The sequence below is a fragment of the Cygnus atratus genome, chromosome 7 (assembly GCF_013377495.2).
Source record: "Cygnus atratus isolate AKBS03 ecotype Queensland, Australia chromosome 7, CAtr_DNAZoo_HiC_assembly, whole genome shotgun sequence".
NCBI lineage: Eukaryota > Metazoa > Chordata > Aves > Anseriformes > Anatidae > Cygnus > Cygnus atratus.
In genome coordinates, this window is record NC_066368.1 from 26,114,478 (window position 1) to 26,142,355 (window position 27,878).

Genomic DNA, 27,878 nt, shown 5'->3' on the forward strand with positions numbered 1-27,878 from the left:
GAAATGTGGAGGCTTAAGATGAGTCTTAAAAAGACGAGTAATGTTTTGAATAACAAATAATTTATGCAAAATATGTTACAAAATCTAAGATGCTAAATAAATAAACAGTACAATGTATTCCGTTTTGACACTGTTTCCACTTAAAAGATAGTGAATGTAGATTAATTTGTTAACAGTATTTTGAAGTTATTCTTCATTATAGTTGCTTTATATTTTGTACAAACAGTTGAATTGTAATTTTAAATTTCAGTCTTCTGCTTTGAAGCTACATGAAAATATGGTGGGATAAACATTCAGAAAAATAGATTGTGGTTATATAATTTCTCTTTATTATAAAAAAGTTGCTTCACCATATGAAACTTTTCTCCTGTATTTTGGAAGGCTTCTGTTCCCTTTGATATTTCACCCAGTCAGTATGGTATACTATGTTTCTAATTTCTGTAATCTTTTATGATTACAAATTGAGGGTAGTGTTATAAAAGTAATTCTCATACAGTATTGAGAAGTCTTGAAGATTTAAAACTGATGAATGGGATATAAGAATGCTTCAATATTAAATGGTAGACAAATAAGCAATGTAGTAATTGTTAAAAACTTAATACTACATTTGTGGCTGAAGATTTTTTTTTTCTTAGCTAGATGCAACATGTTAAAGGACAATTAACCTTTACCATTTGGTCCAAATAACTATAATTTCCAGCAAAGTAGAAGTTTCTTGCTTTTGAGTAACATTTTACATTCTAGCACTAATATAACTTTGAGGGCTTATTTTTGTTGCCACATCTGTCAGCAACTGTCTTTGACAGAAGTGGGTTTTGGCCCTTGTATCTTTAAAATGAAATACAAATGCCTGGTTTGGCAAGCTATGCTTTCAGAGCAGATTTTGTAAAGACAGCTGCCTATTGAAGCCTCCTGTTCGTGTTTTCTTGCAGAACAGCGGGGCTTTACAAAACTTCGTCAATGTTGATTAACAGTTGCATACGTAAACTTTGTTGTTAAAATACATCTGTTCATCATTACATTTTTCTGATTTAAAATCAGGCTGTTTTTCAAGGCAACAGGCAAGTCTGAGGGAAACTGTGAATATAATTTTTTTTTCTTTTTTTTTTTTTTTGATTTTCATTTATAAGAAAACTTGGCTATGTATTTCAAGAATTTCTTAGAAGTCTGAGTAGTTAAACCATCCTTTTGGTTAATATATTACTTCTGGAACAAGTAGATAAAATTCTACACTTTAAACATGGTAAAAATGGTGCATATTCTGCAAAGGACAGAATTTTAGATTAAAGTTTTCTGGGCACAAAAGCAGTAACAAAATGATTCCTACAAAACAGAGTAACTGAATAACACAAGAAATAACTTTTGTTAATTTAAAACTTTAGAAACTGAAACTTGTAAGATGTAATTAAATTATGGTACTGTACATACCAGCTGTTCTTGGTAATTGAAACTTTACAATATGAAAAATACATTACATCTGTACAGTTTATACAGGTAGGTAGGATGAGTTTTGAAAAAAGATTCACTTCAAGGGTCATACTCTGAAGTCAAAAAATACTGGACAACTTAACTAATTACAAATTGTAGACTTGAAACAATTAATCTTTGTGGTTCTTTTTTAAATTGAACAGGGATCCTAGAATCCATATTATTATGTCTTCTCATTTCTGTCAGTAATGTTACGTAGAATTTGGTTGCAGCCTCTGCTACAGGAAAAAAAAAATCACCACTACCACCAAAAAAAACCCATCAGTTAGGCCAGCTGCTGACTGTGTTCCTTGATTCGTGCTGCTGTTGTTATTGTGCTCAGATCCAGATCTGTTTCTAGGTGTGTTTCCACTGTTTCTTCCCGGGCATTCGAGTCGTAAGCCTTGTGAGCAAGCAGTTCATGATGTACTCCACAATAACTTATTGTGGGCTGATCATAGGCAAGAAATGTTGACACATTCATAGCCAGCGGAATCTGGGGGAAAAACAAAGATGAAAACGAGCCAGTTGCCAAGGCATAATCCAAACCTTCTTGCAAGAATTTGATGTTAAGGAAATGAGCTATCTAAAAACACTGGCTAAAGCCAAATACAGTGCTGCATGTAAAAAAATAGTTTCCTTATACCTCTCCCTCTATTCCCTCCACCCCACCCAAACCCTGGTCCTTCCTAAATTGTTGTAAGTCCAGCAACTACCACCTTTGATCTTGTGGCAAAGGAGTACGAATGTGCTAGTGTGTGCGAGTGCTGTAAAGGAGTCAGGTTTGTATTAAGATGCGATTGAACTCCATCTTTAGAATATAATTAGCCTCTGCTAAAATCAGTCTATCAGGGAGGAGAAAGAGTGTCTCAGTTGAGGTTAAATGCAATATTTCAAATGAAATTTAAATGGATTTTGAAGTTTAAAAGTGTATCTTGCTTGAATGTATCTGTGTGTGCAATATCTTTGGTCTCCTGGAAAATACCCACAGATCAGCACATTTCCTATTGTAGCATAAACATGGAATCTAGCAGCCTGCACTAAATGAAGCACCAAGGTTGGTGGTAGCTTCATCCACCGTTAGGCTGTGTTAGCTGGAAGCTTCTCTATTGTAGGTTTAGTTCAAATGCTTTAGGCTGCAAAGTTACTAAATTATTTTTGACTGTTTTCTTTGGGTTTTGAACACATTTCAGCATAGAATTATCTACAATATGCTTTTGAATCATACATGAAACAAATGCAGACTTTGAATTGTATGTTTTTCTACCTTTTAGATGTATTCTTATATACATAAAGAGAATCAAACGATGAAAAAAGTACTTGAGTAGAATGCAAAATCCTCTCCTGTAGGTAATTTTTGATATTCAGGCCTGTTATAAAATTTTCCATATTCTTTCTTCTTACCTACTCCTCCTCTCTTGTTGCATCTTTTTTCCCTCCTTAACAGTATAGCAGCATATCCCCCACCCCACCCCCTTCTGTCTCTTTTTCCTGGGCAGGTCAGGATCTGACCATCTGCAGTGTTTTGTTCAGTGTAAGTATTTGGGGAAGAAAACTTCTTGGATGCTCCAGTTCATACCACAGCTCATTTGTAAACATCACGAGAGGCTGCTACCAGCTGCTGCTTTACTGCTGTCTGGCTGCGCTGGATCACTTTGGGTCTCCCTGGTCATAGCTCTGGAACAGAGATGTCAACCCTCATGGCATGGTAATTAGACAAGGAACATCCCTGTCTATATTTCCTGTGCATTTTTCTATTCCCGTTCTGATAGTGGTAAATGTCTTGGGAAAAGCTCTCTCTCTATAAACCTCATCTTCCTTAGAGTTTTTATTTTAAATAATGTGAATTAATAATACCATAGCATTTGTGATGTTAGGTCTCATCTCTTTGACAGCAGTTCTAGAGTAAAAAACTCTGCATTGTTTCATTACTAGCGGTGTGTGAACTTCAGATTGTTTGGAGTTCAGGTTTAGATTAGGTGAGCATCCAAAAAGCCTAGGCTTACCTCAGATTTACAGTTCAGAAGCTTTAAAATTGCAATTACTATTCAGGGGAGCATCTGTTCTGCAAGCTGAATTTCATTGCATGGTATTAAATATCTGTACAGTGCTGGGGAAAAAGACTTCTACAAACTTATATCTTATCTGGTAAGGAAGTCTAAAACTTTAGACTTGTTTTACATAGAAAATGCAGCTAAAAGGTTACATTTACAAAGCTGTGTAGAAAACCAGATTTTTTTTTAAGAAAAATCGTTATGGTCAGTCCTGACAAGAATTTAATCCGGTGTTTGGGATGTTGATGATTTCACATTTGTGTTTTGATCCTCGCTGGAACTTGAAAGGAAAAGATGCCACAGATTAAAAAGGAAGGTGCTGTGTGGGAGTGTTTTTTTTTTTTTTTTTTTTTTTTTTGACAATTTGGTTCCTGCTTCTCTCTAGCAATTATGAAGGTCTGCAGGAAGCAGATTATTTTATCCAGATTGCAGAAGTATATTTGCTACTAAACACATGTAAACTGATTGGAGATGGGAATGCTTCTAGCTACAGATGAGTATCTAGGCAGTTAGCAAAGATGGGAAAGGTTCTAGCAAAGACATACAGAATTTATTAAGCTTCTGGTGTCATGGCTGTGTTTTTATCTGATTGCCTGACCTTGGCTTGGCTTTCATAAGAAAAAAAATTGCATTTTTTTCTCAATTTATTGTATTTAGCCGTAGAGGCAATATTTTCAGCCTCAGGATTTTGGTATTTTGTAAAATTTAATGCATATGTGGTGTTCAAAGCTGCTGGGGGGATTTCAAGACTCAGTCACAGAACCTTGGAAATGAAGGCTTGGAAACTGAAGTGATAAGGGCATACCCACAGATCTGCAGTGGTTCAAGAATGTAGACATGGGAAAATATGATAGGGCAGAGGATCTCCATCTGTGAAGATGGCAGAGAGAGGGAGCTGAAAAAACACAGGTCATGAACAGGAGGGAGGAATAAAAAAACAAAGTAAACCAGGCTCCACAGTGAAATATAGGAATAAAATGAACTGAAAGATGGAAGTAATAGAAGTGATGGAGTCATAATACAGAGTTCTGAAAATGTAGGAATGTCATTACAACATAGGCATGGGAATATAATGCATCAGCATATGGTTATACGTTTCATATGTGCATCAGCATATTCATATGTTTCATATCGAAGTTAGTGGAGGTTTGCCATCAGCTTCAGTAAGTAAATAAATAAATGTAACAAACCCTTGTAAAATCATAAAGGTTTTATTGGCATGAATCAAAATTAAAGCTTTATTCATGACTACTGTGAAAATGCCTATTATTTCAAGTGAAACTCCAACCTGATACTTTTTCATTCATTGTTTTTTTTTGTGATTTTTTTTTGCATATTATTTAAATTTTGGTGGTTAAATTTTTAGTAGTACTATTTTTGAATTCCTCAGCATGTAAAACAAAAAGGCTTTAGAGGAATAAAACACCTTGTGTTTATTAGATAGGGAATAAAATATAGTAAATTATAATAAACATGTTTAGGAAACCTTACCTAAATTGTCTCTTCCATGAATCTTAACAACCTGATTTCGATCTTTGAATTGCAAAGTGAAGGCCATTTCTGTCTTCATTTGGGAACCTCCAGAAATCCTAGTTTCCCTCCTGTTTCTCATACCTGTGAACCTCATTATTGAATGTTGTCCTCAGCAAAGCATCACTGAACTCTTTTTAATGATATTTACTACCCAGTACTTCCCAGTTGTCTTTATTTTTCTGTTAATATCCATTTCCCACCACCTTGCTCACTTGCAAATGAGTTGTCACATTGTACATTGTTTTTCCACCTCTACTTTCACAGCCCCCTCTTAACGTCCCAACTCACCTAATTCAAACTTCGTTAGGACCTTGTCTTCAGCATGGTTAGAAGCATTTACCTCTTCTCCTATATTTCTCATCTGTGCATCTTCTATCTTGAGCCAGGCTTTATCTTCCATTTCTACCTTGCACAAAAGGCTGTAGGCACAGTTTCCAAGATTTTCCTGTCTACCTGTCTTCCATACGGTCGTCTATAGGTGCCTTTCTGTTTTCATATTAAACATTGCAGGGGATTGTAATGCCTATCTGAGATTTTACCACATGCCCTTCCTAACATTTTACTCTGTTTTTCCTCTCAAAGGGGGACTGATTTTTCCCAAATCATTTTCCTTTGCCCTCTAACACTAATATTTCACTAAAAGGAGTGTATTAACCTTTTTTTTTTCTTTTTTTTTTCTGATCTTGTTTTTCCATAAGATGCAGAGAAAATGCTATTTAATAATGTAACTCAAAAAGTCACGTTCCAATGCTGATGGACTATACAAGGGCCGTGAATTTTTGGACTCAGCTGTTAGAAGCTATTGCAGCTACTGCTGGAGGAAGAAAACCAGCTGAACATGCACACCAAGCACAGGGTAGTAGCCTGGCAGCTTCTTAGCTGTCCCTGTTTGCTTCCAATAATCTGGGCAGGTCTTAGAGTATTTGAAGTACTGGCAGGGTCCTGCTTTCTTGGTAGTTACACAAGAACTAGCCAGAATATTCATTCAGACTTCTCAGAGGGCTTCTCCCGGAAGCTGAGCCCCTGTTACCTAAGGAGTCTTATGCCAGGGCAGCAGCAAGATTGTCCTGTACCTTCCTCCCACTGTCTCCTGCCCCTGCACACCTGCATTTAAATCCGCTCTGTGATTTAGGCATGTATTGCATTTGACAAGTACCTTATTTTATCTCTTAAGTAGCATATGCAGTGGCTTTCTGTGAAAACCCTAGAGCTGTCTGGTATGTGTAGTTATGGAAAGAGAGCCAGTTGCTTTCACCGTCTGCTTCTTCAAGCGAGTATTTACTTAAAAGTGCTGTGCCATGAAACAAGGGGAGAAAATGAAACTTAAGCTTCTGTTAAAGGCATAGATAAACCTGTTACAGCCAATTTGGGAGAGTCATGGTTTCACAGTTAGATCCTCCTAGCTCCTCTGACAAAATGTACCTCAGCCGGGGGGGATGTTAGCAGAACTTCCTTTTTGGTGGTGGTGCTTGCATATGCTGTGAATGGGCCTTACTGTGAAGCAACTTCTGGTCCCTTTAAAGATCTGACAATGGATGCCTGCAAAACTGCTAGTCACTTTTAAACATCTTGGCTTTCTCTAAAGTAGAAATAATTTATACATTCTTAGGTGGCTGTTCTTTAGCACTTGCATCTGCATACATCAGCCTTTCAAAGTCCAGGCTCTAAAGGCCTGGGAAAGGGCAGCTGTTGTTAGATCAGCTGGTCAGAACTTCGGCAAGAAATGTCACAAGGCATCGGCATTAACTCAGTCAGCTTTACTTGTGAGTGGCAGAGAGGAGTTGCGCCAGTGAAGGAAGTACAAAGGGAGAAGGTATTTGCAAGCTTTGCTTCTCTCAGAATTAATTCTGACTCAGTTCAGGCTGTAATTAAAAACCTACGGAAAGTGCAAAATGGTCATAATAGTTTTCATCAAATAGCAAGCTTGTTGTTCACACAGACATTGAGTTAATGCCACCTCGGTGAGGAAGAATTGTGCCTTCTATTCAAGGGGCAGTTCTTTCCCAATGTTGTATATACTTCCAATATACTTTCGGTTTTTCAAAAACACTTGCTTTTGCTATAATTTCCTTCTCCTCACTAAATCTGGGCAATAAAGTCCAGTAGTAACATGCTTCATGTGCTCTGCTTGGGTTTGGTAATCTTTCTATTCCAATTTGTTAGTCTTTGGTTAGCTAACTTGGGGTCCCACATGGTGGGAAATAATGCAACAGAATCCAAACATGTATAGCTATGCATCTATTTTGTACCCAGTCTCCTCTGTCGTGCTATATCAAACACATGTAGTAACTGTACTCCTATCAGAGAAAGACAAGAATGAGGAAGCAAAGGACAGATGGGAGTTCTGTATCACTGTATCCATCTGTATTTCAAGCTTTTTAAACCATGCATTCAGTCACATTGAACATGAGGACCAGTTGTCTCCATGGCAATATAAGAACCATATTATTTCAAACCTCCTATTGAAATAGCTGCTGTTTTCAGGCTTTACTTGCAGTGCTTGGGGCTGAATGCCCTGTATTTACACTGATAATAAATAAATAAATAAAACCAACAACCCCACAGCAAAAAAAAAACAACAAAAAAACAACAACAAACCATCACCAAAAAGAAAACTTCAGAAAGCACACAAATAGAATTACAGTCCACCAGTAGTATTTCCTTACCTGTTCAATGTTTAACATGAATTTTGAGTGATTTATGTTGCAGCATATTGCCAAGGAGAGGAGAGTGGTGATAGAAATAAAATATAAAAATCACCTTGAAAACAAAGGTTGTTACTTTAAAGCTTTGTGTTGAATGTTTGACATGTAAAGGGAAGGCTGTTGGTGATTTTTGTTTGTTTGTTTTTTGCTGGGATCAGAGAGGGTACAGGGTTCCCTCTGTTGGGTTCCATGAGAAAGCATGACAATTTTTACTAGTTCTGTCAATGTGTATTTGGTATCTTAAAGTAGAAGGAATTGGAAAAAATAATCAGCAAGCTAAATATACTAGTTTCAAAAATGACCTGTACCAGTTTTTGAAGTGCCAAAATGAACAGTCGATAACAGTTGCTATAGAGTATGGCCCCTTTCTTTCTATTTTAAGGTAGTAGTAGAAGGTTGGAAAAAGGAAGAACAACTAACGAGGTTTTATTTTTTATTCTAATTCAGTTCATTAGGGTTCAGAATAAGAAATAGTTTGTGGTTTCCTAGTTGCTGGATGTCCTGTCTTGCATGTTGTGAATTTTCTCAAAATTTGAACAGGGTGACATTTGCTTAATCTCTTTCCTTCCTGTAAAGAAAGTGACATTCGTGGGATGTGAACAACTTGAGACTTGATTAGCTTTAATTGCTCGCTTGGCTTTGAAAGCAATATGTACTAAATATGATATTAGTTAGACATTAATGTTAGCTGTTAATTTTCAAAAATGGATATGTTCTAAATATTAGCCTACCTGACAAGGCAAGTAGCCACACTGCATTTTTGAGGCTTTTTCTTTATTTGTTTGTTCTTTTGCTTTAATATCCATCAGTAGCAGACTTTTTATTTTTAGTTTTTAAATAACAATCCTTCAACATCTCCCGTAGAAAATAGAATTAGGGAGTAGGTTTCAGAGTGTGTGATTATGAGTAAAAATATATCCTTTCACTTGATGCATGGACTGAAATACGCTCCATGATATTTAATAATTAAGTGTATATTGTCCTAAATTACATCTAAAAATGTTAATACAGTTAGATCCATCTCTCTTAATCTCTAACCATTTTAGCTTTTTGATTTGTTTTTAATTTGTTTTTAATTTGTATAGAAAACTTGGTATTTATTGATAGGGTCTGTTGAAAGCATAATTACTGAACTATTTCAAAAAGACAGCTCTGAACTTTGTGGGACTAAAAATAAATCAACACAGATAAAGCTTTTACTTTAGATGCTGGATAAATTATGGATTCAGTTCAAAGTAATTGATAGCAAGCATTTGTTACATATGGAAAAAACTAGCTATTTTTTTCGTAGTAAAATCAGCTGCACTTGGAGAATCTGACCATCATACTGTATTTCAGTTACAATTTGTAAGTTAACAGTAGTTAGACAATCTTAAAATAGGAAGAATTTACATGAATAAAATCATATGAAGAAGACAGCTTTAAAAAGTAAATAATAAATTTTGTAAGGAAGGCTGAAGGAAAATATATTTGTAAGCCACCCATATGTAGGTAAATGTGTCTGTATGATACATGTTAGCTTGTGATTCTTGAGGATGAACGTTAAAGGAGGTCAGTGCAGCTCTTTCCCTTCTCTGAAATTTCCAGAATACTAAAAAGAAAATTAGATGCTCTTGTTACATGTAGAGGGAAAGGAAGCTGAATGAAAGGAACCAGCAAGCTGGTCTGAGATTCATTTTGTTTATATTATACATTTGTTTGTATATTTTTTGTAAAATAACAAAACAAGCAAGCAAAAACACATTGTATGATAAAGTTGAGGAAACAATGTGTTACAATTAAGTTTTTGAAAATGTTTGCAAGCCAGGCTTAGTTAAACTTTAGTGTGCCTGTAGTGAACATTTAGAGAATTAATTAAATACCCTAGGGCCTGGTCATGGAGGAAGTCTTGCAGAAACCAAAGGGAAGACTTTTTGTTTAGGAGAGCTCTGTGGAGAGAAAGGTCTGCGTGTGGTATTCTGTGGTATTTCTCTTAATGAGCAAAAATCACTGAAGAGCAGCTATATCTAAGCAGTTACAGCACAGACTACAGCTATATTTACACATTTTCATTAAGCATGATTGTTATGGTTGATAGTTGGACTCTTTATAAGGCAGAAATTTTTTTTTTCAAGGGCCCCATTCCTCAAAGGTTAGGTTCTCATATACTGGATAGGCTTGTGTGGAGTATGATTAATATCATCTAATTTTCTTTATTCTTCTCTAATTTAATGTAACGAGCAATTCTAATATCCCCTAAGTGCTATGACAGGCAATCTCATTACTTTTCATCAGGCTTGTTTGCAGAGAAGTTAAACAGCAGTGGAAATACATATGACCAAAGAAACCAGAAGTTGAAGTATGCAGAGCAAGGAGTCAGATGCCGAAGAAGTCATGAACCAACCTTAAGAATAGGATTTGTTAATGTAATCTTTAGTTTATTGTTTGCTACTTCTTGAAGACTAGTCACTAATCTTACTTGAGGAAAAGCTGAAGTTCTTACAGCTCCAATAGGAGGGATTTTGGAAAATATTCAGGAAACTTGGTAATAGTGAAGATGCAAATGTATTCCTTTATCTTCTTTACCCTTTCTCTCTCTCAACCATTCTCTCTCAACAGTTACCCCTTTTTTAATTCTCATTTGAATGTTTTCTCTCTTTTTCCCTCTTCAAGAGGGAACATCCTTATTACCCATATTTTGTATAACCTCTCCCATCTTCCCGTTACATTGTTGTTTGCTGCCATTAGTCTATTATTTTATTCACCTTTACTTTTCTTTATGTTCTTCTCTCTTGGGCTACCTTTTTAGTAAGGTGCCGTAACGCTCTCTTTCTGTAAGCGCCAACATATGTTTTCGTGACTACAGGAAAGGATCTAGGAAGGGCTGGTGGTGCTGAGACAAACTCACAGTGAAACCACCAATTGCTTTTTTATATTTTGAGTATGAACTATTAGCCTTGATATTTAAACAGTTTCATAGTGCCCAAAGTCTGATTGTGCCAACTGTTGCATGCAGTTGCGACTAGCCTATTAGACTGAACTGATGTGACATCCATGTTGTTATTCTTGTGTTTGTATAAATTGGAGTTGTTGTGAGCTAAGAGATGTCAGGGTCAAAAGCTCTGATGGGAGGAGAATTTGCACTGCTACTGAGAGCAATGAAGAAACCTTATTTACTCTCCTAGCTTGATTTTTCTCTCTCAGCTGATTTTCAGTAATACTGAGCCATTCAGCGTTCGGTGATATGAACTCATAAATATACCTAGTTAGTGAAATCTCAAGTCTGAGGCCCTTTAGGAGGTGTGCAAGAAAGGTTGAAACTGGCAAACAAAACAGAAGCAGCGAAGCAGCACCTTACCCTTCTCTGATGCCTCTTTGTACTGCTTGTTGTTTTCTGATGCAATTCTGGTCAGTACTTGAGGCTTGTCAAAGCATACTGAGGTATGGCATGTACTGATTCATTTAAAAGACATAATGAAAATGTCTCTTTGGATGTAGGAAACTGCTTATGAAAAATCATTGTGTTAACTGTGGGTCTTTGATCTGTGATACAAATTCCTCTTCATACATCTTAACCAGAGCAGTGTTTCCTGGTGCACAGTATTCTCAAATTAATAAATAAAATTAAAAGTTATAACTTAAATTCATAGCTTGCATCAGCTTATGATATGAGAAATAGTATTTCAATGAATAATCCAGATTTACCTGTCAGAGACAGAAGACCCATACTGAGACTGCTTTAATCCTTTTGGTAATTGCTTGATTCCAAAGTCTCTTCAAGTACCTGCCTCAAATCCAAATGATGTCTTCAAGTGCTGAGTTTGGTGTGATCCTTAAATTCTTTGGAAGATATAGGTTCCTTTGGAATTCAAACATTTGTTGGCGCTTAAATGGTTTGTTTATTGTAAGAAGTGTTTTATTTTAGAAATGTTTTGTAGTATGTAACACCTATATTCTCAGTGGAAAAGTTAGTACATACAGCACAGAATTACAGAATTCCCATCCATCCTGTCTTCCCTTTTCCCCTCCAAACACATACTTGCATGTTTTCTTATATGCCCAATAGAAGGCTAGCCTTTTATTTCTGTTGTTATTGCTCTTAGGTAGCTTTGCTTTGCTGAAGAAGAAAGAGCTAGGAGCAACTTGCTTGGCTGGAAAGAAGTTAGTGCTGTCAGTGGTGATCTGTAGCTGTGCATTAGGGTCAGCTAATGGCAGGGCATCGCAAAAAGTTGAGGGGGAAATAACAAGGTGTATACACATAGTGAAAAAAGTTATTAGGGAGGAGTCCTTGTTCTGGGAGGTTGGATCGTGTTGCCCAACAATACTTTACAAGTGAGGAGTGGAAAGAATTGGATCATCATCTGTCTATTCAAAGAACAACTAAAACAGGCAAAATACCAGTTCTCCATATAGTTACTGTTATACTTTAGTTAAATAACCAGCACATTGCTCTTTTCAAATTGTTTGAACAAAGGCATCTTCATGTATCTTAAAAAACCTTTTGAATGGTGCCAAAAAGCTAGTGCACTTTGGCAGAGGCTGTCCCTGAAGGGAATGAAGTCCTCTTTCTTTGTTAGTGGTAGGCAAATTGATGTACTCACTCAGAGAGACTTCGTAAAGGGTATTGGGAAAAACAACCCAAAACACAGAAGTTAAACCAAAAGTAGGATTTCTACCTGGCAAATTATGTTAATAGAATTTAATACATGCTTTAAAAATAGAGGAAAAATTATATTTAATATGCAAATAAAATGCTGCTAACAGACTCAGTTTTTAGAATTTACTATAAAATGAGCAGTGCTTTGTATATTTCTACAAAACACTGTAATTTCCTAAAACTGATTTGAGTGAAGTATTTACAACTATACTGAATACTGTACTGAATACTATACTGAATACTGAAGTATTTACATTCGTGAATAAGCTCTGTAATTATTTTAGTAAATTCAAGGAATAGATGCTTTTTAAAAACGGAATGATTTTGTAATAGAATGCTGATACTGGATGCAGCTTAAAAAGCAAGAGCTTTTTCATCATATATCTCATGGATGGGGAGCATAGTACATGTGATTCTTTCGGTTCTTAGTAAAGGATCTTAATAAGTTCACTGTGTTTACTTGAAAAATACAAAATTGTTATTTTCTGATGTAATGGACAGTAGTAGCAATATAGTATTTCTTTTCCTTAATTAAGACATGCCCTTATATATTATATTATTTAGTATTTGTGCTAATGAAGCAATTTTCTTTTTTTAAGCTCCTTTCCCTCTGCGTGTTTAACTGGCCTTCATATCATATTTGTCACTGTATAATTGTAGAGAGAAAAAGCTTTGACATATTCCCAAACAGTACATACTGGATTATTTATATGGATAAGAAGTATTAATATTTGCACTTGTAAAAATATTTATACCATGTGCATCAGTTGCACTGCTCCTAAGGTATTTGTGTGGCACTCAGGCTGGATGTTTGTATATCTACCCCTGATTAAACAATTCTTCAAAGGAGGACTAAAAATTTTGCTGGCAGGAAAAGCGTTATTGTGCCAATTTAATATCGTTCTTCTAAAATCCAACACAAACACTCAAAGCATAAAATGGCATATTGCTGATAGCTGGTTTGTTCATCATCCTTTTCACTCTTAAATGCTGCAGTAGTTACTGTGGCAGATTTTAAGGAAAAATCCAGTAAGCAAGGCAGCATTGACAATGCGCTGTAGGAGAAGTGTAGGCAAGGGACCAAAGCTGACTAGAGTAGTTAAAAAATATAAAATCCAGGAGAAAGTTGTCAGACCTTTTTGGTTCATTAAAGGTGACCTTAATTGCTGGCTTGCATGGTTCATAGAATTGGGACTGGAATTTGGAGCAACTCTTCTGATTAGCCCAGTGTGGTAGTTTTCAAAAGCCATTAGGAGGCTGCCCTGTTATCTCTGTACAGCGCTCTCGTTTATAGACCTCATCGTGCAGGAACTTGCATAGGACTAATGTGGAAAATAGCAGGCACTGTCTGTATCTGGGTTAGTATTCCCCTTCACGGTGTCTTTGACAAGTGGACCTTAAAAACCCAACCTCCTGTTGACACCAGCAGTATTTGTAATGATAAAGTGTATTTCTTCTTCAAAGAAATCCTGAACTGGTGGAAGAAATTTAGGATATTCATTTAGAGCTAGTTAAGCCCAGACAGTTTGATCTTTCTTAGTAGTCAGTCATACAAATATGTTTACTTTCTCAGAGCAGCTGTTGAAAAGATGCATCAACGTGTGCTTAATGTGCAGCGGTTTTGGTTAGCAGGTCAAAATGAATTCATGTGGCTGTGATGAAAGAGGTGGCTTGCACTATTTTGCATATTGTGGGTAGGCAGATAGTGGTTCTCTACAAGACATGATACCAGAGATGTTAAACCGTATTAAGAAACCCCACATATGTAGCTGGAATGCAGTTTGAGCTTAGCTGAACACAAAGAATGGGTGATGTGCTGCATTCCTAATGGAGAAAAAGAAGGGAGCCTGAATATTTTTCAAACAAGGGAAAATAGTATGTAAAACACTAAAAACCAAAACATAAGCCACACACCTATGCACACACAAAAAAGCAAACAAAAAAACCCTAACGGCACCCCCATTATTGTTTTGTTCTATGTATGTAATTCTGTATGGAAACTTCAGATGAAGTTACAAGAGATGTTTTTTCTGTTCAAATAGCTTATTTGCTATTCAAATAAATGAGAAAAGTCATTGGTAAATGAGACAAACTTAAGAGGGCTCTAGAGCTGAGTGCAGTAAAAAAACATCCTCTTTTACTTCTAAGAAAGTCAGTTCTTCTAAGGAGGAATTAAATAGAGCTATACTGGATGTTCAACAGTCTGCTTGGCCTAGTGTCAGTATTTAATGCCTGTCAGTGGTAGCAGGAGCACGACAAAGAGAAGACTGTGCTGGTAATAAACAGAATTACCCTCTGCATTTGAGAAATATGAAGATGATGTGTGAACCATGCTTAATAATGGATGTGTGCACATTTAAGATAAAATGATGCTAGTTTTCAAAATGTTGAGAAATGTGCCATTCTGAAACCTGCAGGCTCTATCTGCATTTAGGGAGGTCCTGAAGACAGAATATGAGCTTCCACTTCGATGGAAATTCAACAGTGAGCAATTTTGGATACAGAATGAATTAGAATAGAAAATCAAGTAGGGCTTTTGAAGTTTTTCACAGCACTGATGTATTTTCACGATGAATTAGAATATTTTGCTCTAACTTCTCTTGTTGCACTCTATATTAATAATTAAAATCTAGTTGCAATAATACAAATTTTCAAAATTGACTTTTGAAAAGTTGATTTGAGTCTTAAATAGGCAATAATGTGTTAAAATCATAATAAGAACATGGTCTAATCTAAATGTTCTAGTATTTTTAACAAAATCCTGTGGATAAAATTTCATTTTTTAAAAAATGCACATTTTATTAATTGAAATCTTCTAATAGAGAAATCCATCCATGTAGTTTTGGACAATTCCAAATACCTTGGGCATAATTCCAAGGATTGGTTCATTTGCTAAGGCCAGGTTGTGCGCTGAGCATGATGGTGTTTGCAGTGTGCTGCCGCATCTTGTCTGAGACTTTAGATTCAGATCTAAAAGGCAATCTAGCAACAGCAGATTAAGTTACTAGTTGCAGTAATGCAATGTTTAGTGGCCCTTACTAATTAAAGGACTTAATTAAATTGTTCTGAGAGAATAGGTCAGCACTATGTCAGCTCTTCCTTAACATCTGTCTGCTTGAGCAAACCACTGGTAGATACATTTTATGCACCGGTATATGGCATGGTTCCCCTTGCTGTCAGTTTCTTTAGTTTTTTCTGGTTCTGTCTTTTGGAGTATAGGAATAAAAAACAGGCGTGGACTTGTCTCATATGAAGGGCTCTGATGGCACCCATTCCGTATTGGAAGTTCAAGGCAAAAGATGATGTAATGTGGCTTGATGTAATCATAAGCTACAGTTTTAATGTTTATTTGCTGTAAACAAACAAAAAGGGATTAGCATGTGTCACGTCTCTGGAGTGTTGGTCTTTTGCATGGGGTTGGTAACAATAGATTGCTAACAGCTTACTGGCTACTTGCATGACTTTGATTTAGAGTTCAAGTAGGGTTTTGCCAGTGATGGAAGAGTAGGGTTTTCCTGCATTTGTTCAGTCACCGTGGAGTGCTCTTGTCATTGTGCAATCCCAGGTAGTAGAAGATTTCTTCTGAGAAACTGCTTTTGAATTCGAGGATGCCAACATTCATTTATACTGTTCCCTCTGAAAGTATGGAATGTTCAGGGTAGTGTTTGTGGGTCTATTTTAAAAGTCATGCAACAAATTCAAGGCCTCATCAATAGAAAGATGTGAGAATTTCAGTGGTACTCAAGTGTATGCTAACACACCTGCACCCGAAAGGGCAACCCCCAGTCATCTTCCTTACTTTTTGACCTGTAGTTTCCTGGGTGCTGCAGTTTGGTGTTACTTTGGTTGAATCCATCCTAACGTGATCACCAGGGAATCCATCAGCTGTATTAAGTGCTGTTTGGATCTGGAAGCTTGGTGAGGTGGTGTTGAACTCTGCAGGAACGTAAGATGGATGTTTGCTCACAAAACTGCTAACGTGTAGATAGCACTACATTTCACCCAAAGATTATGAATCAGCCTGAAGAAGGGCCTGTGTGCCTAAAAGCTGTTTTTCTTTGAAGTTATCAAGCTGCTCTAATAAAAAATAATAATAATAAAAAAAAATCTATGAATCTTCCTTGTGTAAAGGACATCAGCCATGGCCACAGAGCCCGAAGCCTGGCTGAAGGAGGAGGAAGATCCACTATGTCCTCAATAAAAGTAAGCCAAAAACAAAGAGAACTCAGCTGTTCAGTGAGAGTTTCTTAGGAGATAGCCCTCAGACAACCTTTCTCAGCAAATGCCTATGGCCCCTACAGAGACTATAGGTACCTGATAAATCTGTATCTTTTGAGAGACCATTGTATGTTTCCACAGAGAATAGTCTTGGCTACCTTTACCACTTACAGTCCCCCTCTAAATCCATCTCCTTTGAAGACCTTAGCATAAAGCTTGTGCTCCAAGAATTTGCATGAGAATGACCAAAATGTAATTGATTTCTAATGCAACCTTTTCATAATCTGGACCTGCATGCACACCAGATGGGCTGAAAAACTGACCAAATTTCACAATCAGTTTTCACAGGTAAAATCTAATTAAATGTACAAACAGAAATTTTAAATATTTGGACAGAATTTCTTTAGTGAGATTTTAGAATAAAGGAGAAATGTTTTACACAACTTTGCATGACAGAGATGTTTTCCACTTTTTAAAGAATAGTTTGCTGTTTATCGTTATATTCATCTTCATAGTGTGCCTTGCACATTAAAAATAGATGAACAGAGAACTCATCAGATGAGCTAACCAAAGCCGCAGGTGGCTAGTACAGAAATCTGCTAGGCTCTCAAGTCTGTGTTGGACGATTCTGTGTGAAAGACACTGCCTTGAAGCTGGAGGTAACTGACGTTAACTTCAGAAGTTTACTGATGTTAACTGACATGGATCGTGTTTGGTTTTTACCAGCGGATTTTACATTTGTACAGGAAAAATTTCTTTAACATCATGCATGTTAAAGTATTTTATAAATCACATACAGATTTGATTAAAGGGAAGCTAATGTAGATTTTATTGCTATTGTGATGGTTCATTCTTTTATGCACCAAGTCTGTAGAGCCTGCTTCTGAATCAGGCTGCTGGCCTTGGTCATGTAGAAGTCTATTAGAAGACTTCATGCCTCCATGGGGTCTTTGTGTCCCTGCCACACAGGCACATCCTCACTTGTAACCTGCCTTCCACAGAGCTGTCTGGGCAGCCACAGTCTTTATCTGCACTCTGGATCTGGCACAGATAGGAAATGGAACCAGAGGAGACAAAATGCTGCCCAAAAAAGATTACTTTTTCCTAGGACTTTTTCACAACTTGGTGAAAACTTACTAGTTTGGCCATCTGTTGAAAGAGAAGGGTGATAAAATAATTGAGTTGTCATGATTTTTGAAAGTTACGGCCAAATTATTGATTGTTGACAGCAGGTGCACTAACATGAGATGCATGAATTTCCTCAATTAGTGAGGGCTCTTTTGAGAAGGAAGTTACTTTAAAGCAAACTGCTGTACAGATTGATTTATTCTACAATGATTGCCCAAGAAAATGTTCCTGCTTTACTTTCAACACAAGGCAGTTTTGGTAGTTTTCCTGTCAGTTAAAATAGTGCCTGGCATTTCCTCTGTCACTGTTTTCACCATTCCTTAGGGTATCAAAGACATGCCATACATGAAGATGGACCCCTTGACAGGACAGTGAAATTCACTGATGAGACTTGTCTGAAAAGGCTGAGCGAAGGTACTCTGCTCAAGGAAGTAAATCTCTTAGCCTACAATCCAGTGAAAATGCTTGTAAAGGAGCTTCTGCATTACAGAGTGTAGCACACCGTGGTACATAGCTGCTAACTTGAATCTCAGAAGCAATATAGTCATGTTAGGTCTGTGTGTTGTAGGAGCACTGCTAGCCCCAGTGCCTTTTCATATAATCACAGAATGACATCTTTCAAATCTTGGAACAGTGAGTGCTTAAAACCTGCTTATACAGAATTCTCACTTGTGGTTTGGAGGTAAGAAAGGGAAATGATAAAGAACACTGTACTGAGTGGTACTGTTGGCTGGATGTTACTGAGAGAAAGGATGGACAAAATCTGTTGCAACCTACTCCAGAAATAAGAAGGCAACTTTGAAAGAGTTCAGCAAGAAAAGGAGGAACAATTCATTTGAAATTCAGGTTGTATTTGTAGATGTAGATGTACCACTCAACACCCTAAATATCCGTCCCTTTCAGTACATGCCCTCATTCAGTTTATGGAATAAATGTAAAATCCAACACAGAGCTTACAAAACACTCTTAAAAATTCATTTTCTGCAAACTAGCTATGCCCTTTGAATAAATGGCACACAAATTATCTTTTTTTGTTTAGAGAGAAAAGCTTTAAGCAAAAAATGAGAAGGGTAGAAATTATTATTTGCCTTTCAGAGAAGCTATTGTTTTCCTGGGCTGATGGTTTGCATTAAATTGTAGATATGTTCATGTCTTCATTGTGACACGGTCTGTTTTAGTCCATATGAATTATACCCACAGCCTAATAGGGCTTTTGGTTTCTGGGGTTCTTCATGTCCTGTTCTTATTCAATTAGTATGTGATGTGCTCATGTGTGTGTTTTGACTGAAAGAAAATGAGAGAAACAAAAAATGTCCTTTAAGCGTTCTAGTCCCTATCCTTAATTTAACTGCTCTTTCTCTTTCTTTCTTTTCCTGAAGATGTTTGAGTAATGTGTGCTACTGCTTTATACACCTCTTTGCTTCCCTGCAGCAAACACACAGTCTCTAGCATTTTTACTGCATGTGAGAAACCGGCTTGCTATTCCTGCTGCATTTACTGTACTGCTTTCACCGATACTGCTCTGCTGCCCCCAAGGTCTGAATGACATTGATCTGATGCTCACAGCCTAGACATAAAGCCAGGGAGAGCTGTACACAAATCTCCTGGCCAGTACAAGAAAATCATTAACTCTTTCAGCTTGTTCAGATAAGTAAAGGAATGTAATGAAACTGCAGCTTAGCCAAAATATGGGAAGCATGATAATATTACTGGGGCAGGGTCTCCACAGAAAAGCAACACAAATGCATATGTCATAAGAAGAAGGTTTTAGAAAGCTGAGTTTGTCTTGCTGTCTGATTGGAAAACAACTACTGCAGTGAGAGCAGTTGTATTTGAGAGCCTTAATGCTAGGTTTGCTGAGCTATGGTAATCTTTCCCATTGTCAAGCTATATATCTTTAATTTCCTTGTTGAAAAGACCCTTCTGGAGAATCATCTCTATACTCTCCATCAGTGAAACAGTTTTCCTGCTAAATATTGTATATTTCTTTTGAATCACAATAAAATTTTTTGATGTATCAGTCCAGTGTTGTTTTCCTTGGTGAGGGGTCCTCTTAATTTCCCTGTTGTGCTGCGAGCATAATACATTGAGTTCTGTGCAGCTTTATGGTAGCTATTCAGATAGATGCTTTTTCATTTCCTTTTCTCTTCTACCTGAGCTAACATAGGATAGCTTCCTGTGTAGTTTTGCTTGTTAATGAGTCTCTCACTGGGCATCCATTTGTACGTGTTTGACACAGCACCTCATTTGCTTGTAAGAGCCCCATCGCATGAGGACTGGCAGAGCTTTTTATCTGTCTCCATTTTTATTTTGTAATCAGGAATATGCCTGCTCAGTGGATTGTTCTAGCAGCTAAAATATGTGCAAGAAATGTGTTTTTCCCTAGTTTTTGTGGGATCTTCTGCTTTGATGGGTAGAACTGGATGTCCTCTTTTTTTTTTTTGCTTTTTTTTTTTTTAATGTTGGAGGATTATTAATACTCCTCAGCTGCCTCTCAAAATGTTTTTCTTCAATCAGGGCCAACTCTAACTTGATGGAACAGGTGGTTGCTTAACCAGCAAATTGATTAACATAAAACCACAGCCAGGCTGTAGCTTCTTATAATTGAAAGACTCTTACTGTTCCTGCCAGCCATCCTTTCCCTTGCTCAGCATTGACCCACCATTTCAGAGAGAGTGTGCAACAGTAAAATAAGGAACATCTCTAATGTTAACCCTGTCTCATCCAAATCACCTGAATTTTTCTTGTAAGTATTATCTGGTTGAGGTGCTGTAAGATTAGGTGGGACCTGCTTTCCATGTCCTGGGAGAAAGTATTTATTTCTTTTGAAGATGATAATTTCTTCCCATTGTTGCCATTGTTCTGTTGGGGGGTGTGAGGGGGGGAACAACCCAACCTTGAAGACGCCCTCCTTGCTGCAGCTGAGGCAGGGAAGGGAAACAGGAATATCAGTGTGGGAAAGAGGTCATATGCATATATAATGTCCTTTTTATTCCTCAGTAATTTGAGGATATATTTGAAACATCTAGGATACTTAATGTTGGTAAATAGCTGCCAAAACAAAAAGCAACACAAAAAAAGTAGATAATTTTGAAGACTTTTTTTTTTTTTTTTTTTTTAAATTTAAGGCATTATTATCTTCTGGATGCTAGTGTCTGCATTACTTTCCAGTGAAACATTCTTCCATCACCTGAGCAGGCAGACTGCTCCATTTACTATGTTATAATCCTGTACTCCTGTACTAGCATGATTGTTACTTGTAGAAGCACAAACCTCATAACTACAGGGCATTATGGGTTCTTTAAATTAGATGTTCTGTATTCTATGTTGAAATCTGTATTTTTGCCCCTTTTATTTGCCCTTTTTATTTGCTGTAAATCTGTGGTGGATGGTTGTACCAAGATGGATAATTCACAAAGTGAGATTGTTACCAGCTAAAATCCTCATTTTCTGTTTTGACAAAAGTATTGTAATCCCAAGTATTCATGGTGACCTACTTAAGGAAGATGCAGTTATTACTATTATCATACTATTTATGCAGACGTGCAGAATATAAAAGGAGAAATCTGTTATTGTTACATTATAAAATATTATTTATCTGTTTTTTAGGCAAAAGGGTTTTATCACATACCAGTTAATAGTGTATGCAAAGAGTTCTTTACCACATGTCTGAAAAATGATCCAAAAATGGTTTGTTCAGAACAAATCTAATGTTGATTGCCACCAAAGTGGGAGCTGGGGCCCCTAGTGTAGTTCAGCCTTTGTAGTCTGAACTAAGGAACTGGCAGCTTGTTTACACATAAATCTACACTGAAATAACAAATTCCATTTAATTTACTTCCTTTTCTTTTTGACTGAAAGTCTTTGGGCAGAAAGATTTTAGCATAAAACTTTTCTACTCAATTTCTGCTTTTTTTTTTCTCAAGTTTAAGCAGTTGTTTGTGATGTCTTTAGAATTAGCAAGAAGCTAAAGCTCTGTATTTCAGCTTGGAAAGCCTGTTTAGACTGTTTTTGTTTCAGCAGCAAGAGAGCTATATACATATATTTATATATATAAATATTCCTGATGTTACTTGGTGCTTATTGTCAAATAATCTTGCTTGCAGGATAGGATGGTGATCTTTAAACTAGTTGCCAGTAAATATTCCTTTTCTCTTTTAATTGTCAGTGTTCATAGAAATTTCACAGTTTGTTGCAGTAGTATATCTCTGCATATCTGATGCAGCAGTATATCTCTGCATTCACATGAATGATAAGAACTGAACATTCATGTATCCTCTTGGTATTGTCTCTAATCTAGTACTATCCTGTGAAGCATTATAGATTAATGGTTATTTTGATCGAATAAATTTTTCAACTGATTAATGAATTAACAGAGAGAGACTGGTACAAATATAAGATTAGTCCTAGAATAATCCTGCAAATCCAGGCTTTGTATCACAAGCTGGCCTCCTGTATATACAGGTTGAAATCACCCATTTATTAGGAATCGGGGTGAGAGAAGTTACTAAATCAATATTTCTGAATACTTGATCATTTGGCGTCCTTTCAGAAATCCATTAGCCAATTGTGAAATCAGGATTTAACACATGATAATGGATTGTCACACATAAAACCAAGACCTTATACACTGTGTTGAGCATATGTTGAATATAACTGATTTTTAAAAGGTATATTATGATTGTAAACCGGCTGTATTCGGAACATCCTATGTTAAACTCTCCCATGTGTCTGCCCTGCATAATTACATCTGTTGGCTAGTTGCAAGTTACACCTTTTGAAAATAAATGTATTGAGTAACTCCGTAGTTCGGTGTGCGTAATAGCTTGACTTTGAAGTGTTTGCTAATCTGTTATTGTAATGTATGTTAGGTATGTAAAAGCATTAGAAGGAACATCTGCTCCTGTCGTAATTGATGCCGCTTATCATCAAGATCAGAACGTTAAACTGAATAGGTCATTAATTAGTATCAGAATTGGTCCAACTGTGAAGAATTTTTCCTTGGTGTACAAAGTGGTCCATTTGGCTAGTGTAACAGCGTTAATCCTGATTTCTAACAAGTCCAGGTGAAAGGTCCTTATACTCTGGCAACTTGTCAGGGAAATCCTCTGTTCCTGCATCCAGCTCTCAGTTCTCTTATAGAGTATGCGGCATTTCCAGGTGGGAAATAGAACAGAAATATGATGAATCCATACCCCAAAGAAATGCTGTGCTGTTATACTATTTCATGGCAGTTCTTATAATTTTATCTATTTGTGCATACGTGTACTTTCATTTTTCACTTCAATACTCACAAAATATGACCATTCCAGTTACTTCGGGAACTTTAATTTCCAATTTTCTTATCTTTACTTTTAAAATCAAAGTGTTTCATTAATGCCTATTTCTTCCATTAAGCTTTGAAAGGATATATTTCATTCTCAGCCTACAGCTACAACTGGTTAAAGCAATTTTCATGGTGGCTGTAGACAAATGTATGCTAAGTAAATTAGCTTTTATTGTACTCACTGTTGGTTCTCTTTTCTATTGCATATTCTTGTGTGAATTCTCAAATCTATGTATATTAAAATTAGAGATGGTTTTAAAGCTGTGTGCCTAAGTATTTCCACAGAGGTCACTCATGTGCTGCATGCATGAATAATAGAGCTGAAATACCTCCATTTATTGGACTTGTGCAAATGATCTGCTTAGCACATTTGGCTCAGCAAGTTCAGGATGTATTGAACTGAGGCAATAGATGTGTCTGACATGCCTGAGTCAGGAAATCTGTCATAACACCAAAACTTCCTGTGTGTTTCAGACACCTTGTACTTGTGGTAGACAGTGTCCTAATCACAGTTTGCTAGCTGGTAGCCACAAAGTACAAACTGTAGAATAAATCTGAATATGTGTTTTTCGTATTACTTATGTTTTAAGAAGTGTGTTCAGAAAGTAGCTTCTTGTATAATTGTAGAATGGGCTGTATTTTTGGTTATTTGCACAGAGTATAAAAGTAAATTAAAAAAAATTAATATTGGTACTTTAAACAGGTGAGTTAATATATCTTAATTTGGCTGCGGTACTATAGGAAAATCATGAAAGTTAAAGAGTTTGTTAGGAATGTGAACTGGAAGGTTAGCTCATTTGTTACGTGCTGGAATGCAGATGAGGGACCCAGAGGAGCACCCTAGCAAGAGAGCAGTGCAGTGACGCTCTCAGCTTGAAAGAATGTACCAAACAAACTTCTGCAGAGGTCTCTGCTGGCGATTTGGTCATAAGGGAGCTGTTTAATGGAGTGGAATATCAAATTGGTGGGAGGATATAGTGGGTATGTTGGAGGGCAGATGTAGAATTTAGATTTACTACCAAATGGGAGAGGTGGTTGGAAAACAGAGAGCTCCTGCTTGTGCTGGCCTCTGCGCTCACGTGGCCATGGTTGGCTGTGTCCACATAGGGGGAAAAGCAGCAATTCAGGAGGAGAACGCCTATGGGTTGCACAAAGCATACACGTCAGCATCATCCTGCTATTATGAAACAGGTATGGCATATGAGGTAGCTGGTCACTGCCAAGGCATACACAGTAATTCTTTTACACTGCCCAGCACTGATGAGGCATTGGCAGGAGAGAAGTACTGCCCAGTATTGAGCAATGTTGTCAAAGAAAGATACAGAATAATCAGAGACTGGCTAAAGGAGAGTATCAGGAAGGATCAGGGTCTAGAAATTATGGGGATGATTTGGAGCCTTTAGTTAAGAGAAGATGAAGTAAGATGTGATAACACCCTTCAGATAGGTGAAGAGCTGCTGTGAAGACAGGATCACCTCTTCTCCATCATAGTGGTGGGTACAAGAAGAAGCAGGTCTTAAATAGGATTCAATAGATTTAGATTTCTCATGTTAGGAATAATAAAGTACTGTAATAGGTTGGTGGAGAAAATTGTGAGCTGTCCTTTGCAGGAAAACAGATAGAAATTGGTTAGCCAGACTTCAGTCGAGGACAACAGCATTCCTGCCAGTGGCAAAGTGATGGATCAGGTGATCTCCCCAAGTCCTTCCAGCCTTATTCCAAAATATAAATTTTCAAAGATGCTTTGAATCAAAACAACCAAAAATCCCTTTAGAATTGACACACACAGAGACAAACACGCCTTCCAAAGAAAGAAAACCCCTTTTTGGCCCCGAAAACTTCCTAGATAAGTAGAAACTGTTGTTTGTTTCCAAAACTAGAAAATATATATTGTAGAAATACTCTTGAGTGGGGATGGTCCTTGTTAGGTAGAGAAATAGAGCCAACAAGTAGGTTTAAGGAGAATTTGGAGATCTCTCTGTTCTGTGTGGGATCAGAGGCTTTCTTGCCAAAGTCCCATCTGTTCAGCTTTTGTTCAGCTCTGTTTTCTTTTCACCTCCATGTTGTGTTAGTGCTCCAAATGGAGGCATAACGGAATGAAGTTAAGTCCTGAAGTTGTGTAGTGCTGGTTGTCTATCCAAGTGCAGGTATCACAAATAATGACTGAGTTTTCATGGAGAGGTTGCATTTGATAGTAAAATCTACTGATGAAGAAATACTTAGATCCAGGAAAGCTTATGAAGCTGTCTTAAATGGGGAGCAAGTCAGGGAGAATTATGCTATTCTGTACATAGAAAACACCATTTCACCACACAGGATTTCTACAATTGACTGAGAAACTCTGTATTCAGGACTCTGCAAAATCTGTCTATGTTAGTATGTGTTAATCACACCTATCATGGTAACTGTTAAACAGGAAAATCACACTTTAATTAAAGTTACAGGGAAAGATATGTCTGAAAACTCAGGACTGACCCCTCTGTCATAAGCATATAGATTACAGCATATGGCATAGCTCTGGGGACTCTGGCTAGAATGTAGTCTGGGAATGTACTTAGAGGATGAATGATTGAAAGGTGTAACTTACAGGAGGCTTAAAATGCTGGAAATTCGGCATGTGCATCTCATTGCAGCACCCTTGCAGACCCATAGGACTGAGGGCTATTTCCTTGTGTTGTTTGTTCATGGCTCATTGGAGTTTCAAGAGAATATTTCCTCTTAAAGAGAGACACTCCTAAGAGGAGATATTATTTCTATTTTATCTTGAATTGCTTCTGCTGAGGTAGTTTTTGTGTTTAAAATAGATGGTTGACATTTCTGTCTGTTTCCAAAGAAGTTCACAGAGAGTTTATCTTTCTCTCTACCCTGAAGAAAGAGACCTCGGTGAAAGTGATAGCAGTAATTGGGAGAGACAACCCTGTAGGATGGACAGCACAGCGGGCTTCCATGCCTGCTGAAAGATCTGGGGTAGGTGGAATATTTTTCCCTTCATTAAGCCACTGGGAATGGCTTAGAACCCACCATAGCTTATTTGTGGGAGAGTGGGATAATGGATTTCATTCTTCTCCTGTTTAAAGCATTGTAAATCAGGACTGACTCAGTTGGGTTGATGATAATATAAAATAGTAGATGTAGACAGAAAACGGGGTTAATCTCCAGCAGTTGTCAAAATAACTCTTGGGTAATTTACAAAATTAAATGTATATATTCTGTGCTACTCAGTTGTTATTTGGAGTCTAGGCATCTGTTCTACTAATGCTTTTTTTTTTTTTTTTTTTTTTCTTTCAGAAATCATAACTGCAGCAATATGTTGTGGCCTGGCTGTATTTTCTTACTGCATGTGGCAATAGATTGTATATGCTGCAGCACTGTAGCAGAATGAGTGTAGAAACAGTGTAGAGTTGGAATAGGCTGTGTGCTTAAGGACAGATTAATAAGAAAGTAAGAAGTGTTCTCTGTCAAATGTGTTTGCAAAGAAAATCATACAGTTGCTAGGAGGGTATCTGTAATTGCCTGTTCCATGAATCTTTCCTGAGAGCACAGATCCATACAGTTGCTGAAAATCAGCCTGAAGTGCAGGAGTTGTGAATTGACCTCCAGATGTATTTTCATCTTTCTACAACAGTTTTGAACAAGCATTTAGAGAGCTAAGTTACTGGCAAGGGTGGTAAAGTTCTATTGGAAAAGACTTACTGGTATTTTGTAATCCAGATAATTAAATACAGCACATTCATAGTTTTGGCCTCAATGCAACTAAACAGCATAACGTGTTGTGCAAGATAATGAATATGTAGCTAGAGCCTTTCTGCAGTGCAATTAGCTTGAGTTGCCTCTCTGAGCACAAAGATATGTGAATTTTCCATCCGTGTCACAGGAAGTCTTCTAGAGCAGTACGTGTCAGAATGATGCAGGACGTGGTAGTTTTGTCCTGGGGCTGCGAGTGGACTAGGTGACTTCTTTACAACACAGCAATGTGCTACTGCAAAAGGATATTTTTATCATGTTGGCCTACTGGAGAAACAAACTTTTCCATATATAAGTTACAAATATGTCAGAAGACAACATAGCCTTTTGTTGGACATTCTGTCACATCGGAGCAGCAGTTTCCTGCTGTGCTAGAGCTCTTTGCTCCATGTTATACATGCTACATTGGTATCGACAGAGTTTGTGTTTCTTTCCTGAGTTGTACTCTGGTATTCCCTGCAGGTACTGAGTCTGCTTTTAGACTTAGCTAAATGATTGCAGTCTGGTCTCTTTTTGTGGGTAGTTTTCTCCCAGAATTGGCTGCCCACACATCCCTAGCATGTAACAAGTTATAATAAGCCATTTTATTTCTAAGCATGTGATTTTCCCGCAAAACTTACAAGGTACATTTCCAGTTTTTCATATGAAATCACCATGAAAATGATAGGATTATTTCAAATGTTGAAATTGTCTTTACTGGGGCATGGACTACAGAAAGTCTTACTAATAAATACTTTGCCAACTGCAGTGTATAACTTTCTTAGAGAATCTGATCACATTTGACAAGGGAAATAGGATTCCAAAGGACGTTACATGAAATTATGAGATGATATAAATGGAAATATATTTTCTTGGGGGGAGGAAAGAGAACAACTTCTCCATAATTGAGTTACAGATAAAATTGAATTTAAAGGGTCCAGCAAACTTGTTTGAAGTTCAAAGAAGCTTGTGCATAAATTTGGCCTGCCTGGAGTTACTGCATCTTAACACATATAGCTTGATCAAAAGAGAATTAGAAATTGAGTAGTTCCAGAAATCCAGACTGATTAAGTCAATCTTTCTTGCCT

At 37.0% G+C, this 27,878-nt stretch overlaps 2 protein-coding genes across 2 annotated transcripts in view; one reads left to right on the plus strand and one right to left on the minus strand.

Moving 5' to 3' along the window:
- CTNNA3 (catenin alpha 3) overlaps positions 1–27,878 on the plus strand; it is a 467,780-nt gene that overhangs the window by 132,892 nt on the left and 307,010 nt on the right. The window lies entirely within an intron of this gene.
- Positions 1,676–27,878, minus strand: part of LRRTM3 (leucine rich repeat transmembrane neuronal 3) — an 85,731-nt gene continuing 59,528 nt past the window's right edge. The window contains exon 3 of the mRNA XM_035543319.2: positions 1,676–1,963. Coding sequence (XP_035399212.2) covers positions 1,754–1,963 — 210 coding nt within the window. The 3' untranslated portion in view covers positions 1,676–1,753. The remainder of the gene's footprint in view (positions 1,964–27,878) is intronic.